This window comes from Ovis aries, chromosome 17 (assembly GCF_016772045.2).
Source record: "Ovis aries strain OAR_USU_Benz2616 breed Rambouillet chromosome 17, ARS-UI_Ramb_v3.0, whole genome shotgun sequence".
NCBI lineage: Eukaryota > Metazoa > Chordata > Mammalia > Artiodactyla > Bovidae > Ovis > Ovis aries.
The window spans coordinates 64,532,176-64,549,227 of NC_056070.1; the positions used below are offsets into that span (position 1 = coordinate 64,532,176).

A 17,052-nucleotide genomic window follows, 5' to 3' on the forward strand; every position below is an offset into this window, starting at 1 on the left:
GAGAAGGAATCTCTGGGAAATGAGTTATTCTCATGAATGGTGCAATCGATCCTTCCCTGAGGACTTAAGACTTTTTTGCGCGTTTGAGGCTCAGTTGCTGGGGAGACTGACTCACGCGCCAGGTCAGACTAGGTGGTAAGATATTTATTCCAAGAATCATTTTTGACCTTCTCAAGATGGCGCCAAACCCTTAACTACAACCATCACGCTCACTCAGTGGCTGCCTCTATGGCTTCCACTTCCTGCCTAAGGACCCAACTGCTGTCCGACGTTGTGCCGAAACGCATGCCCTGTTGGTGAGCTTTTTTATTCGAACAAGAGCTACTGAAAGTATATAAAATAACATGAATCTCGTGTATTTCGAGATTTCCATGTCATCCGAGGCGCATAGTTTCTCTTCAGGTGGCAGACGGGCGGGATTTTGACCAGGCGCGCGCCGCGGGCAGCTCCAACTACTGCGGGTCTTTGGCGGCCAAGTGAGGACCCGGGAGTCTCTGGAAGTCCAAGATGGCGACGGCGGCCGCAGCATCGGCTTCTGAAGCGGAGGCTGAGCCCAAGGCCGGGCCCGAGGCCGAAGGAGAGGAGGATGAGGCTAAGGCGGCTCGGGCGAGGAGGAAGGTGTTATCGCGGGCCGTGGCCGCCGCGACGTACAAGACCATGGGGCCAGAGTGGGACCAGCAGGAGGAAGGCGTGAGTGAGAGCGATGGAGATGAGGAGTACGCCATGGCTTCCTCAGCCGAGAGCTCCCCTGGGGAGTACGAGTGGGGGTACGACGAAGAGGAGAAGAATCAGCTGGAGATAGAGCGGCTGGAGGAGCAGGTGGGCGCGGGCGTGGGCGGCGGCGGCGGGCTCTCTCCCTCGGGTTCCCAGGCCCCGGCCCACCTCCGTGGTCCTCGGAAGTAATATAAAGCGCCAAAGCCTCCAAATCGCAGTGTCCCAGCGCGTCTCCGGTCCTCGGAGCGCTTACTGCTCGCCAGGTGCTTCGCAAGTGTTATCCTATTGAACCCTCGCCAGAACCCGGCGAGGGAATTGCTGTATTTCCCGTTTTGTGGGAGGACCCTGAGGCTCCCGGTGGAGGGAATTCTCTTGTCACCATTACACTTAGTGCAAGTGGCGAGTCAGGCTTTGAACTTTGAATCGACTCCGCAACTCCCGCTCTTAGCCATACGGGTCAACTGTGTCCAGGCCTAGAAATAAGATTATTTTCCTCCAAGAAGAGTAGTTTGCTTGTAGGAATGACGAAGATAAGGAGCTCTGGCGTGGTAGGGAAAATAGTGACCGTGACGGTGATAATAGAAACGGAATAGCGTCTGGAGGCTAAGGCCCCAGTTCTAGCTCTTCCACACCCGTGTGTGCTGGGGCCAATATTATAACGTCTCTCATCCTCCACTCTGTAAACTGGGACAAACGGTTCCCGCCCAGAGAATTGTCCTAACGGTAATCAGGGCTCGGGGCCTGGCAATAGTAGCTATGTGATTTCTAATCTGTAACTTTAGAAGGTACAGGTGTTGGTGTCTCCTATGTAATCTAGGATCCCAGCAGGAAGTAGGTGGCACATTCAAGTTAGGAGAGTTTGGAATAAAGGTCCATAAAGAGACTGGGCCTCCCAGGTGGCTCAGTGGTGAAGAATCCGCCTGACAGTGCAGGAGAGATGGATCCAATCCTTGGGTCAGGAGGATCCTCTGGAGAAGGAAATGGCAACCCACTCCAGGATTCTTGGCTGAGCAATCCCATGGACAGAGGAGCCCGCCAGACTACTGTCCGTGGGGTCACAAAGAGTCGGACAAGACTGGGCACAGCACAGCAATGGAGAGACTGTTGAGTCTGGGGCAGGGAAGTCAGGAGCAAAGGTTTGGTTTCCCAGGGCTAGTAGTAGCAGGACCTTTAGGTGTCCACTTTAGTCCTGTAGAGGTGATGGAGTGACTGGTTTTCTAGATAGTTTGTGGAGAGGATCCCTGAGAGGAGTTGAGATGTTTGTTCCAGGGAGGTAGCCCCCGTTTCCCATCAGGAAGGAGGGTGGGCAAGAAGTACCCTGACCTACTTCAGTGCCTCGCTTCCACATGGCCTGTTGGGCAAATCCTGCTGGAACCCCGAGACCCAGAGACCCCATGGATGTGGTCCACATGGTGGGTCTCAGGACAGGGAGGGGAGAGAGTGGAGTAGTCTTGGAGGGGAAGAGATGGAGCTCCCATCTCATTTTACGGACGAGGACACAGAGTCTCAAAAGGACTGATGAAGTGTTTTGGTCAGAGTCAGGCCTAAGGGCATTTGAACTTTTCCAGGTTGTCTGTAGACCGAATGCCACAGTGGGTGTGAAATCAGTTAGTGATGTGGGGTTGGTAGCCTGGGTTTCTCAGTTAACTTGGCTGGGTGTGAGATTCCTTATAATGTCCTCTCTGGTGGTGACGTTCCTGCTAAGTTGTGAAATAGTTGTATCTTCTTTCGGTATATCTGTCTCATTTGTCATCCCGTCTGAACCAGCCAGGGGTAGGCCGGTGGTTACCCTTCCTGCCTTCTATAAACAAGCCTGCCGCAGTCCATTCATTCTCTTACTCATTTGGCAGTTGCAGTGTAATGTCAGGTGGCAGGCCGCCTGTGACCCTGTCCTGGTGGCAGTCTGTCTCTCTGGCCTTTGGCCTTTCAGTGAGCCCTTATCTTGCTTAGTTGGGGAAATAGAATTACCTGTTGAGGGGAAGGGGAGGCTCGGAAGCAGAGCGATTAAACCCTCAGTGAGGGTATTTTGCTTACTAAAGTGGAGGACGGGTCTGGGCAGAGGTGTCCTGGCCACTGGTGGTGTGTACTTGCCAACCCTACCTCAGGCCACCGCACAGGATGGGATCCGGCAGGTGATGGTGAACTGAAGAGCCTTTGGCTTTATCTTCTTCCTGGGGTCCAGAAATGGACTTTTCCAGTTTTCCCAAAACTCCCTCCCATGTCCTCTTAATCCCGGCCTCTAGTTCTTGCTGTAACGACTCTCCTGGTGGAGTGTGATGGTCAGTAACTTCCAGAGAGGCCCGCGAAGTGCTCGGCCTTGTCGTGTTTGAATTCCACTTCTGACCCCAAGTGTTTTTATGAAAGCTCACAGTCAGCTGTGAAATCTGTCCAGATAACAGAAGCGGAGATGTCCCGCTGTGTGTGTGGTCGTGGCTGAAACTAGGAGCGGCACCTCGTGGTCCCTTCCCGTGATTGGGCCGAGTGTGGTCCCACCAGGCGCCTCTGTCACCTCTCCGTGCAGGTCGTGCTGTCAGGGCGAGAGGAAACCTGTTGCAGAGCACTTGCACGATGGCTAGGCCGCCTCTTTCCCTGAAGCGTCCTTTGTCCGTGGCGATGTTCTGAGACCGGACTAGATCGGCACGTGTGCGCGTTTGTCAGCTCTGGTTGAACTCTCTGGACGGCCTCTGCGATGCATGTCCTTGTGTATTAAAGAGTGCCTCTCTATACACAGTGTCTTCATCATTTGGGCCTGAAAATCAGAAATGTAGACCGAAAACCATCCTAGAGTCATGTCTTCAGTGGGTTTTGTACATTTCAGTCCTTACCTCCCTGTGGTGGTCACAGGAGGGCTTGCGTAGATGCTGCTCCCAGGACTCGCCGCCGCTTCGTGCTCAGGGAACACATAGAGACCCGGGGGAGTGGGAGTGCTGGGGTGACCTGGGGAGCCATGCCTGCGCCTCCCACCATCTTCTCTTCTTTCACTGTTGTTACTTGTTGACGCACTTGAATGTTGATTTTGAGACATCGCTGTGTCACGGGAGCCCACTTGAGATCCAGAGGTGCACTTTAGTGCCTTCCAGGACAGGTAGGGAAACAACTGGTGGGCGTTAGAACACTTGTGTCCTGACCGGATTCTGACCTTTTTCAGCCCATCACGTAATCATGGGGCCGGTTCAGCCTGTCAAGTTTTATCAATCATGAGCAGGAGGCGGTTGCTTAAAGATTTTTAAAAAATTCTGGGTCGTGGGCTTCTGTGTTATTGGTTCTTTATTATCTGTTTGCACGTAGTTTATCTGTTTGCTTGTGCCGGGTCTTAGTTGCAGCACACCGGATCCGTGGGATCTTTTGTTTTAGTTCCCGCATGTGAGGTCCAGTTCCTGACCAGGGATTGAACCTGGGCCCCCTGCACTGGGAGCCAGGAGTCTTAGCCACCAAGTCCCTATTTACGTGTAATTCGGTGTATACAGAGCAGTTCACGTCTGTAAATTGTGAAGGGTGGTAAAGAGATGCACACCCTTGCTCTGCCGCTCACTCTCAGAGTGGGGGCTTCGTCACTGGTGCTGCCTGTCCAGATGGTTTCTCCCGTTCCAACGGCCCTGCTTCGATGCTCACCGCTGCCCCACAGCCCCAAACCCAGGTGACTGCTTTCTTGAACCTCATGGACTTCTGCTTCCTTCTCTTCTAAAATGTATAATTTTATCCACTAAGTTTGCAGCCCTGAGCAGATACTTTTGTTTGTTTTTGAGCTTTTACAAAAGCGTATCCTGCAGTATGTAATCTGGGAGTGCTCTCCGCTCAGAAGTGTTTCTGAGGTTCCGCCATGTTCCTTCGAGTTATCCATTTTGACTGCTGTGTATTCAGTACCCCAGGGTGTGAGTAGCACACAGCTTATCAGTTGTTGTGGCGTTTGAGTTGCCTGCAGTTTTTCCCCTAATACAGACTAGCTACAATGAACATTGTTACTGATAAACTGCCACTCTTGAAGCTGTGTAAGAGTCAGTATTGTTCAAACTGGGCTCATGGTCATGGGTCATGAATTTGTTTCGGTGGCTACCCCAGTGTCCCTCTGTGATGTCCCTTTCTGTGTGCGGGGGTCTGTTTCTGGGCACTCTCGTGTTCTGTTGGTCAGTTTGTCCTGTGTCTGTTCCACGGTCTAACTCATTATCTGCTGAGACAGATCCTCTTATGTGCAGTTTAATGCAGTAGCTAGTGTCTAGATTACTAAGAGTGCATTGTCAGATGGCAGTGTTAGTTGAATGAATTATCATTCATCTGTCATCTCTGGAGAGGGAAATATTTATTGCTGAAATGTTGTGGCAGATGTTGGAAGAGTAGGTACTAACCAGTCTCAGTGTGTAGACTTAAAAAAACACGACTCACTTGGCTGTGCTGGGTCTTCATTGCTGTGAGCGGGTCCTCTCTAGTTGCGGGAACTCCTCTGGTTGGGGTGCATGGCCTTAGTGCGGTGGCTTTTTGCAGATCGTGGGCTCAGCAGTTGTGGTGCATGGGTGTAGCTGCCCCTCCGTGTGTGGGACCTTCCTGGACCAGGGATCAAACCTGTGTCCCCTGCATGGGCAGGCAGATTCTTAACCACTGAACCACCAGGGAAGTCCCTAGACTTTTTTTTAAAATTATTTATCTGGCTGCTCTGGGTCTTAGTTGAGGCATGTGGGATCTAGTTCCCTGACCAGGGATCACGCCTGAGCCCCCTGTATTGGGAGTGCAGAGTCTTTGCCGCTGGACCATCAAGAAGTCCTTTGGTGTATAGACCTAATGTAACCTCATACCCTAACTCATTTGAAAGCTTTTTTAAAAAGTGAAACTTCGTTTTGAGGTAATTGTAGGTTTCCTTGCAGTTCCAAGAAATAATACAGACAGATCCTGTGTGCCCTTTATCCAGGTTCCCCCAGCGGTACTCTGGAGTGCAGTTTCCCAGCCCTCGTATTAACGTTGCCAGAGTCATTACACGGATGGGCTCTGCCACCTCAGGCCCCTCCTGCAACCCAGATGGAGCCGCAGCCTGACCTCGGACGCCCACTAAGCTGATCCCTACTCCTATCGTTTTATTATTTCAAGAATATTACATAAGTGGAATATATAGTATGTAACCTTTGGGGAGGAGCTGGATTCGTCTGAGTTGTGTGTGTATATTAGCTTGTTCCTTTCATGACTGAGTAGTTTTCCACAGCGTGGGTGTTCCACGGCTCGTTTACCCACTCACCCACTGAGGGACCTCTGCCTTCTTTCCGGATGTGGTGGTTGGGAGTACAGCCGTTACGCACAGTCCTATACAGGTGTTGTATGAACCTAGGTTTTATTGCTCTGGAAAAATGCCCAGGGGTGCACTTGTTGGGTGGTGCAGTGGTTGTATGTTGAATTTTAAAGGGAACTGGTTTTTTTAACCTCTTCTCAAGCATTTGGTGGCGCCCCCATTTTCCCTTCTGGCCATTCTTGGTTTTCTTTTCTTTTTTTTTTTTCCTTTCTTTCAAAAAATGTAGTCTTGGCCGTGCTGGGATCTTTGCTTTCTCTAGTTGCGGCGGGTGGGGGCCACCCTCTAGCCGTGGTGTGTGGGCTCCTTGTGGTGGCCTCGCTGGAAGAGCTCGGGCTCTAGGCGTGCAGGCTTCAGTGGGGTGGCAGGCGGGCCCAGTTGTCCCGCGGCACGTGGGATCTTCCTGGGCCGGGGCTCCCGCCTGTGTCCCCTGCGTTGGCAGGTGGGTTTTGACCACTGGACCCCCAGGGAAGTCCCCTTGCGGCCTTCTGACAGGTGTGCAGCGATAGCTCATTGCGGTGGCAGTTTGTACTCCTTATAGCTCGTGATGGTGACCACTGTCCACTGCACTCGCTGGCCATCTGTGTCCTCTTCGGATGTGCATGTCTGGTTCATGTCTTTTGCCAGTTTTTGTTTGGATTGTTTGTTTTCTAACTCGTTTGGAGTTACGTCTTCTAGATGTTAACTTCGCCAGATACTTGTTTATACATTTTCACCCCCGGCCTATAGCTTGTCTTTGCAGCCTCCTAACAGTCTTTTACGAGGCTTTCTAGGTGGTGCAGTGGTAAAGAGTCTGTCTGCCAGAGCGGGAGACACAATTCTTGCCTAGCAAACCCGAGGGACAGAGGAGCCTGGCGGGCTGTACAGTCTGTGGGGCTGAAAGAGTCGGACGTGACTAGGAGCTGAGCACGCGTGAGCACAGTCTCTTACAGAGCAAACAGTTGAAAGTGTTTATTGTTACTGCTTGTTTTCTGTATTAATCAATACCATGGATTTTGCTTCTTTCTTTGTGATACAGTGGAATCCAGTGATTTAGTTTTTACAGAGTGAACTTGCCTTGTGCACCTGGAATGACTCCTACGCAGTCATGGTGTGTGCTTCTTTCTGTACATTGACTGTAGCTCTGTAAGTTTTCCTCTCCACGTGGTGCTCGCTGCAGTCTGCTTATTTTGATTTGCTGTGCTTTCATTTTCATTCAGTTCTATGTATTTTAAGTTTTCTTTGAGATTTCCTCCTTGATCGATAGATTATTTAGAAGTGTATTGCTTGGGACTTCCCGGCGGTCCAGTGGTCAAGATTCTGCCTTCCAGTGCTGGGTTTGCGAGTTCAATCCCTGGTCGGGAACTAGGATCCCACGTGCTGCAGGATGTGGCCAAAAAAAGAATAGCAAGAAGAGATAAGAAAGCCTTCTTTAGCGATCAATGCAAAGAAATAGAGGAAAACAACAGAATGGGAAAGACTAGAGATCTCTTCAAGAAAATTAGAGATACCAAGGGAACATTTCATGCAAAGATGGGCTCGATAAAGGACAGAAATGGTATGGACCTAACAGAAGCAGAAGATATTAAGAAGAAGTGTCAAGAATACACGGAAGAACTGTACAAAAAAGATCTTCACAACCCAGATAATCATGATGATGTGATCACTAATCTAGAACCAGACATCTTGGAATGTGAAGTCAAGTGGGCCTTAGAAAGCATCACTATGAACAAAGCTAGTGGAGGTGATGGAATTCTAGTTGAGCTGTTTCAAATCCTGAAAGATGATGCTGTGAAAGTGCTGCACTCAATATGCCAGCAAATTTGGACAAGTTAGCAGTGGCCACAGGACTGGAAAAGGTCAGTTTTCATTCCAGTTCCAAAGAAAGGCAATGCCAAAGAATGCTCAAACTGCCGCACAATTGCACTCATCTCACATGCTAGTAAAGTAATGCTCAAAATTCTCCAAGCCAGGCTTCAGCAATACGTGAACCGTGAACTTCCTGATGTTCAAGCTGGTTTTAGAAAACCAGAGGAACCAGAGATCAAATTGCCAACATCCGCTGGATCATGGAAAAGCAAGAGAGTTCCAGAAAAACATCTATTTCTGCTTTATTGACTATGCCAAAGGCTTTGACTGTGTGGATCACAAGAAACTGTGGAAAATTCTGAAAGAGATGGGAATACCAGACCACCTGACCTGCCTCTTGAGAAATCTGTGTGCAGGTCAGGAAGCAACAGTTAGACCTGGACATGGAACAACAGACTGGTTCCAAATAGGAAAAGGAGTACGTCAAGGCTGTATATTGTCACCCAGCTTATTTAACTTCTATGCAGATTACATCATGAGAAACGCCAGACTGGAAGAAACACAAGCTGGAATCAAGATTGCTGGGAGAAATATCAATCACCTCAGATATGCAGATGACACCACCCTTATGGCAGAAAGTGAAGAGCTAAAAAGCCTCTTGATGAAAGTGAAAGAGGAGAGCGAAAAAGTTGGCCTAAAGGTCAACATTCAGAAAACGAAGATTATGGCATCCGGTCCCATCACCTCATGGGAAATAGATGGGGAAACAGTGGAAACGGTGTCAGACTTTATTTTTTTGGGCTCCAAAATCACTGCAGGTGGTGACTGCAGCCATGAAATTAAAAGACGCTTACTCCTTGGAAGAAAAGTTTTGACCAACCTAGATAGCGTATTCAAAAGCAGAGACATTACTTTGCCGACTAAGGTCCGTCTAGTCAGGGCTATGGTTTTTCCTGTGATCATGTATGGATGTGAGAGTTGGACTGTGAAGAAGGCTGAGTGCCGAAGAATGGATGCTTTTGAACTGTGGTGTTGGAGAAGAGTCTTGAGAGTCCCTTGGACTGCAAGGAGATCCAACCAGTCCATTCTGAAGGAGATCAGCCCTGGGATTTCTTTGGAAGGAATGATGCTGAAGCTGAGACTCCAGTACTTTGGCCACCTCATGTGAAGAGTTGACTCATTGGAAAAGACTCTGATGCTGGGAGGGTTTGGGGGCAGGAGGAGAAGGGGACGACAGAGGATGAGATGGCTGGATGGCATCACGGACTCGATGGACATGAGTCTGAGTGAACTCCGGGAGATGGTGATGGACAGGGAGGCCTGGCGTGCTGTGATTCATGGGGTCGCAAAGAGTCGGACACGACTGAGCGACTGAACTGAACTGAACTGCTTAATTTCCACGTGTTTAGAGAGATTGATTCCTACAGTAACTGATTTCCAGTTTGCTTCTCTTCTTACCAGAAAACATACTCTCTGTGATTCAATGTTCTTAAAATTTGTTGAGGTTTGTTTTACGGCCCAGGACATGGTCCCAGTGAATGTCCTTGGGCCTGGAGAAGACTGTGTTACTCTGTTACTGTTGGGAGGGTGTTCTTTATATAGCAATTAGATCATGCTGGTTAATGGTGTTGTTGAGTTCTTTTATATCCTTGCTGATAATCTGACAGTTCTTTTAGTTTCTGAGTGGGGGCTTTGAAATTCCCAGTGTAACTGTGGGTGTGTCTGTTTCTTCTTTTAGCTGTATCAGTTTTTGCTTCCTCTGTTTTGAGATTCTGTTGTTTGGTGCCTGCACGTTTGGGATTGTTTTGTCTTCCTGGTGGGTTGATCCTTTTATCATTACGTAATGTCCTGTTTTATCTCTGATCATTTTCTTTGCGCTGAAGTTTGTTTTATGTGATATTAGTGTAGCCACCTCTGCTTCTTTTTGTTGGTTGCATGCTAGATCTTTCCCCATGCTTCTGCCTTGTATAATTTTATTTGCTTATTTATGTTTGGCTGTGCTGGGTCTTTGTTGCCCTGCAGGCTTTTCTCTCCTGGTGGTGAGTGGAGGCTGCTCTCTACTTGTGGCGTGTGGGCCTCTCATTGCGGCGGGTTCTCTTGTTGTGGACTCAGGCCCTAGGGCGCGTGGGTTTCAGTAATTGCGGCAGGAGCACTTGGTTGTGTGGCTGCCCGGGCTCTAGAGCAGAGGCTGAGCAGCAGGCTTGCTGTGCAGCGGGTGGGATCTCCCCGGATCAGGGCTCAACCTTGCGTCTCCGGCACTGGCAGGCGGACTTCACCACTGAGCCACCAGGGAAGCCCCCATCCTTTCATTTGAATCTGAAGTGAGTTTCTGGTAATCAGCATTCAGGTAGGTTGTGTTTTTATTCACTCTGCTATTCTCTGCCTTTGAACTAGCATGTTTAGACCAGGTCCTTTAAAGGCAGTTGCCGATATGTTAGGTCTGAAGCCTGACATTTTATTCTCTTTTGTTTCCTGTGTTTCTTGCTCTCAGCGTTCTCTCTTCTTGCCTTTGTATGGGTTACCTGGACATTCTTTGGATTCCAGCTTGGTTACTCATACCAGTTTTTAGAGTCTTGCTCTGTATAGTTTCTTAGTAGTTGCTTTGAGTATTTCAGTGTATTTGATTTACATGGTATCTGTGTTTTATCCCTGAGTAAAGTGTTGAAATATTCCTCCCATTTAGGTCTCTACCATTTTTCCTTTCTAGTGTCGTCGTTTCGGGTATCAGATAGTCTTAAAGTATTTCAGTTATCACACACAGTTTAGGAGAGTCAGGAAGAGAAGGGTCGTTTGTTGTGCTTACCTGTGGTTCTGCTCTTTCTTGCTGATGCTCCAAGGTTTCTCTTATCATTCTCCTTCTCTTTGAAGAGGTTCCTCTAGCTGTTTAAGAGTAAAAGCCTGCTAGTGACAGGTGCTTTTAGTTTCCCTTTGTTTCAGATGTCCAGTATCTTTGGAAGCAGTGATCTTAGTTTATTAAACTTTTAGTTTGGAAAGTTTGAAATAAATCTTTTTGTACCTATAAAATAAATCTTTTTGTGCCTGTCACTCACCTTCGTCTGGTACCAGTCTGTCCCCATTCTTGTTTCTCCTGGTGGGGTTTTCATTTGTTTGTCAGTAAAAGAAAAGAGCTCTTCATACATGTCGCTGGCATGCGCTACAGTGTGATACTGAGTTACCTTTCAGAATTCTCACCCTCTGGTGGTGTATCCTACTTTACAGATGAGAGAAGGGAAGCTTAGAAAAGTGAGTGATTTGCCTCAGGTCACTCTGTGTTTGTTTCATTAGGCTGTTTCCTGTGTTTCTGGGAGAACCAAGTGTGTTCCGACAAGACCTGTAACAGATTTGAAGGAGTGTTCCATTTATTTTAAAATGTCTCTCAGAATTCCCTGGCGGTCCAGTGGTTAGGACTCTGCCAGGGCCCCAGGTTCAACCCCTGGTCAGGGAAGTGAGGTCACACTCGCCGAGTGGTGTGCTCAGAAGAAACAGAAAGTCTCTTGTGTATTTTTCTCCATCTTCCTGAGGGAAATGTTGCCTCGCTGCTTCTGTGACTCTTCCAGAAAACACATATCTTGTGCTCGTAGCAGGCGTGCGCTTTCGCCAGTGGTGACAGAAGCTGAGCTGTTTTGATGATCGCATTCTAAGTTTCCACCTGTGTCCCTTTTCCTTCCAGCTGTCTATCAACGTCTACGACTACAACTGCCACGTGGACCTGATCCGGCTGCTGCGGCTGGAAGGGGAGCTGACCAGAGTGAGGGCGGCGCGCCAGAAGATGAGCGAGATCTTCCCTCTGACCGAAGGTGGTGCCTCCGCAGCCGGGCTGCTCTCACAAGCGCAGAGAGTTGACGGGTCTTTCTTCCCGTGCTGAAAGTGGGGCATGCTCCTCATAAAAAGTTCAGAATAGATAAGTGTAGTGGAAAGAAGAAAATCCATCCAAAGGCAGCGACTTTTCGTTTCTCATCTTCTAGGGTTTTGCTACACATAGTTGTGGTCATGCAGCACTGAGTCACATTTCAAATCTTGATTTCTTTCTCGTAATGTTACGATAAAATATTTCTATGTCATTAAAATTTCCCCGTTCCCTTTCTGTTTCCCATTCTGGTATTTATGTATTTAATCTGTTCTCTCAGAAACAGATAATTGTAACTGTAGTATAGTTAAACTTTCATAAGCACTTTTAAATTTAAATGTTTCATACCTTATTTGGTCCACAGTAATTGGGCATTTAAGTTATTTCTACTTAAGTTGCTTATTTGAAATGTGATTACGCCAAGCACCTCTGTAGTTAAATCTCTATGCGTATACGTAATTGATCTTTTAGGGACAAGTGAGGTAACACAGATTCTAGATCCAGCTCTATCCCCCTTTCCCTCCCACAAAGCATGACTGTGGAGTGTAGAAGCTGAAATCCGATTGCCTTTCAGATGTCTTTCTAGCTGTGTGACGTTAAGTGCATTATATAAGCGTTCTAAGACTCAGTTTCCCCAGCAGTACGACGGGGATAACAGTAGTTTCTGCTTACGAGGCATTCTGTGTGCCTTGCTTAACACGTGCTTGGCGTGTCGTAAATGCTTGGATAGATGCCACTGTTACTAGTGTCACTGTGGCCTGCCTCACAGGATTTTGATAGATACTGAAAGAGAAAGTGTGTAAGTACTTTGCAGAAAATGAAACGCCCCGTAGCTGGAGGGATAGTATGACTCCAGCGACTTGATCTTTCTTGGAAGCGTCAGCCTCGTGTGTGCTTAGTGCAGGCTGTAAGAATTGAATTTCTCTGAACTGGGCCAGGGTGGATGAGGCAGACGAAGCCTGTGTGTGCTGACGCCTGGGGGTGCGGCGCCCGCTCTGCCCGCCTTCGGAGCGAGGGCCGCGGGACGGGCGGTGACGCGGGGCGCGGGTGTCTTGCAGAGCTCTGGCTGGAGTGGCTGCACGACGAGACCAGCATGGCCATGGACGGCCTGGACCGGGAGCACGTGTACGACCTCTTCGAGAGAGCGGTGAAGGATTATATCTGTGAGTCCCCTGCGGGCCGGCCCAGGCGGGTCTGGCAGGCTCCCCTCGCGTCCCTCTCGGCCGCCGGGCCACACCGTGAGGCGCTGCCCCCGGGAACGTCCTTCGACCAGCAGTGGGGAAGACTGGAGTGCGGGTATTATCGTCACTCTCTGTGGTTTTCAGTTGAGGCTCTTGGTTTCACAATGCGCGTGGAAGAAACAGTTGAAGGGAGGAGGTGAATAGACTCTCCCCCAGCATTTATCTCCAGGGAGAACTTAGCTGCTATTTCCAGGTGACTAAAGGCTACCTTTTACATATTGAATGGAATTTTAGACGCTTTGGACAGGATGCTTGTTTTCCCCCATACTCAGTTCAGTTCAGTCGTTCAGTCGTGTCTGACTCTTTGTGACCTCATGGATTGCAGCATGCCAGGCCTCCCTGTCCATCAGCAACTCCCGGAGTTCACTCAGATTCACGTCCATCGAGTCAGTGATGCCATCCAGCCAGCTCATACTAAAAAACTTAAAAAAAATTGAAATTATTATGGATTTATAGGAGTTTGCGAAGATGGTACAGAGAGGTCTTGTGTCATTTCTTGATCCAGTCTCCGCCAGTATCTTACGACTGTAGTATATGCGTGCTCAGTCGCTTCAGTCGTGTCCCACCCTTTGCGACCCTATGGACGGTAGCCCACCAGGCTCCTCTGTTGATGGGATTCTCCAGTCAAGAGTACTAGAGTGGGTTGTTATGCCTACCTCCAGGGGATCTTCCCAACCCAGGTATCGAACCTGCATCTCCTGCGCTCTAGGCAGGTTCTTTTCCACTGAGCCACCAGGAAAGCCCCATGACTGTAGGACAAACTCAAGGCAACGGCCCTTGGTACGTACAATGTCTGCATATAGTTTTGTGATATTTTATTTCACCACTGTCTCGAGCTACAGAATCTTCCATCACCACGGAGATCTGCCTGGTCTGCTGGCCTTTCACTTCAGTGAAAGTGAAGTGTGAACGCTTTATCTCTCTTTAAATCCAGTTTGATATAAGTATATCAAGTCTCTAAAATATTTTCTCTGCAGACACTGAGGACTGTATCAGACAATGTTGTGGATAAAATGTTTTTTAAAAAAGTCCCCATTGTTAATTAAATATCCCTTTTCCCTGTCTAATATTCCTCACTCCCCGTGTGGGCATTTCCCCTTGTGAGAAGTGTAGAGCCCCCTGTAAACCTGACTAACCCTCACTGAAGGAGCATTCTGCCTCAGAGAGCTAGTTAATTTTGTATTTCACAGCCCATGTGGCAGCTCTGTACTGGTGAGTGAAAACAGAGCCGCTAACAAACTTTAGCTAAGTTCTTTGAAATAGATTTATTTCATTGAAAAAGCAAGCCTCAGGAAAACATGCAGGAATTCTCACGTTAGCTTCATCTTTTTAGAATTTTTATTTTCGAAGATTAGTGTATAAGCATCAAATTATTTCCAGATTTCTGAAAAGTGACTTAATAGGCAAAATGTGTTTGGTAAAAAACAATGCATTTATCAAGAGTTTAATTCATTAGTTTTAAAGCTGCAGGAGTGAGCATATAGAAAGTTTATTAAAGAGGGAAAGAAACAAGGCAGCCAGGTCTCTTTGTTGTATTTTAGAGATTTAAAATCTTTGGTAACAGGATTGGTACTTTTTTTTTTTTTTTTCATTTCAATCAGAAGGCTTAAAGATGAATCAAGATTTAAAAGTTGGAACAGTCTAGGCTTTGCAGTCTTTCTGAAAATTCACTCAGATTTCTAACTATTTTCATTGAAATCTGTTAAGGGCTCCTTCAGTTTTAATAAATCCGCTTGATAACCGGTCGTAAGATTACATATTACCGCCTGGTGTGTGCTGTTTACACAGTCAGGTCTCACTGATGAGGCTTCGTAGGCGCGTCGGGTAGACGTAGGTAACCTGGTGACCTGCGATGCCTGTCAGTGATGCTGTGCTCTTTCTCCACGAATGAGCACTTTTTCAGTGGGCTCATTTCTTCTGTTTGCTTCAGAACAAAAGTTTTTACATTCGGGCATTTCCTATCCTGAATATACCTCTCGTTTTTAGGTCCTAACATTTGGCTAGAGTACGGCCAGTACTCAGTTGGTGGGATTGGTCAGAAGGGTGGCCTCGAGAAAGTCCGCTCTGTGTTTGAAAGGGCCCTCTCGTCCGTTGGGTTACACATGACCAAGGGACTTGCCATCTGGGAGGCGTACCGGGAGTTTGAAAGTGCCATCGCGGAAGCTGCCCGGGTGAGTGCCCAGTGCTTGCCTTCTATCAGCCGCTTACCAGTCTTCGTTAGTGGTCTTGGAAGAACACAGTTAACAAAACGGTCTTTGCCCATCCCTTAGTGGGCGGGCAGTAAAGTAAATAAAATCAAGTATCTTTGTGGAGTAGTAGGGATGTCTTCCTTGACTAAAAAGCAGATTCCCTACAAGCTTTTTTGTAGTGTTTAAAAAATACTGCTGTTTTAGTTATGGTTCCAGGTGAATGTACAAGGATAACCAAGTCACCTCCCCCAAATTATGTATTAATATGAAATTCAAATTATATTAGTATAATATATAAATATTGATTATATTAATATATACAGATGTTAGCTACTAATGTAATATAAAATATAATTTATATTAAAATATAAATATGTTAATTTAAATTACTTGTTAATATATATATAATTTTGAAGGGTGACTTGGTCGTCCTTGTACACTGTACATACAGAGAGTGTCCCATAGTAACTGTGAGGTTTGACCTCACCATGATTGCGTTTTTTTTAGACTAGACTATGATTTATAGGGTTTTAGAGTCCGCTCCCTGGTGTCTCCCCCACGATGTGTGTGACCACACTGTTGTTGGTGCTCAGTGGAGCCCTGTATCACTTAGATCGTCATGATTACGAGCGCCCAGGCCCTTCTGGACGGAGTCCCTGTTGAAGAACGTGCGGTGGTGCCTGCCCCCCACCCTCACTGAGGCGCGGGGCAGGGCCACCGGCTGACACGTGTCAGTCGTGACCCCATGTGGACTCGGGTCCCGCGCTCCCCTCAGTGTTCCTGCAGTGGCTGCCTCTGCGCTTTGATTCATGCTGTTCATTCACTGGAGAGTCTGTTTCTGCCTCTTTAGTTCTGGACAGCCTGCAGACGTGTCTCCAGTGCCAGCTCCTCCAGGAGTCCTTCCTGACTCTTCCCTTGAGAGCTGCAGACAGCCCTAAAAACCAGCCTGAAGCAAGCCACGAGCCTTTGATGCTTGAGATGCCTCTGTCCTATCTCATGATAGTCTTTTGGGTCCATTGCTTAGATTCCTTCTTGCTCTCCCCATCACCGTCACTTGGTAGAGATAACATTGACATTTGAGCCTAATACTTTGGCATAACACTTCATGTGTAAGGGGTCCTATGAATTTTTTTTAGTGTGAGCTAAAAATGTGCTAAAATAATTTTTGAAGTAGGCAAAACCAAAGTTTGTTATTTACTACGGGTTTGCTTCTTTAGCCCATGGCTGGCTTCCTTTCCCCTTCTGACTGGGAACAAACCTTTGATTCACAGCTGGAGAAAGTCCACAGTCTCTTCCGGCGACAGCTGGCGATCCCACTCTACGGTAAGAGAAACTGCCCTGTCAGCAGTCGGCGCTTTGGGGCGTGTCATGATTAGGCCTTTCCCAGCATCTCATGAGGCAGACGTGGCTGGCGTTTGTTTTCTTTTTGGACAATGTCACTGTTGACAAGGCAACAGTGGGTAAAAATGTATCTTGGATTGTTAACGCTCAGGAGAGTTGTGAGGGTTAGAGGTGGGACTCCCAGTTTCCTATGTTAAGATGTGGTGCGTGGGTGGGCAGAGACAGGGTCTCTGAAAGGACTAGGGAAGCTGACCCCCTGTATTTTCTGGGGGAATAAGAGTTCTGTCATAAGCATTTTCCCTTCAGAAGAAACCTCCATTACAGGGTGGGCTTTGGAGGTGATTTGGTTCATGAGCACAGTTGATTGGAGTAGCTCTGTCCGAATTTTTTGGGGGTTGGGAAAGATTCTTTGTTGTATGAACGTAATTTGGCAAGCCAGACCTCCTTTTTTTGAATGCAAGAAGCACTGGGAGGACTTTCCCAAGCGTGGGAAGGGTTCGAGGCCACCGTCTTGTGTGTTCCCTGGGTGCGGTTATGCACTGCACACCTTGGGAACCTCTGAGAGACTTTACTTAAACCCAGGTGTTACTTCTCTTTTTACTTCCCTGGTTTATTTGGGTTTGATTTGACAAATTATAAAGTGGCTCTTCAGTTGAATCCTTG

The 17,052-nt window shown here is 47.8% G+C and overlaps 1 protein-coding gene across 2 annotated transcripts in view; it reads left to right on the top strand.

Annotated features, from left to right (window-relative positions):
* Positions 1 to 486: 486 nt before the first annotated feature.
* Positions 487 to 17,052, top strand: part of SART3 (spliceosome associated factor 3, U4/U6 recycling protein) — a 39,417-nt gene continuing 22,851 nt past the window's right edge. Inside the window, exons 1-5 of one of the 2 annotated variants that reach the window (XM_027956662.2) lie at positions 487 to 819; positions 11,442 to 11,568; positions 12,677 to 12,781; positions 14,846 to 15,030; positions 16,266 to 16,371. In XM_027956662.2, coding sequence (XP_027812463.2) covers positions 508 to 819; positions 11,442 to 11,568; positions 12,677 to 12,781; positions 14,846 to 15,030; positions 16,266 to 16,371 — 835 coding nt within the window. In that variant the 5' untranslated portion in view covers positions 487 to 507. The remainder of the gene's footprint in view (positions 820 to 11,441; positions 11,569 to 12,676; positions 12,782 to 14,845; positions 15,031 to 16,265; positions 16,372 to 17,052) is intronic. The other variant, XM_027956663.2, reaches the window with a different exon arrangement.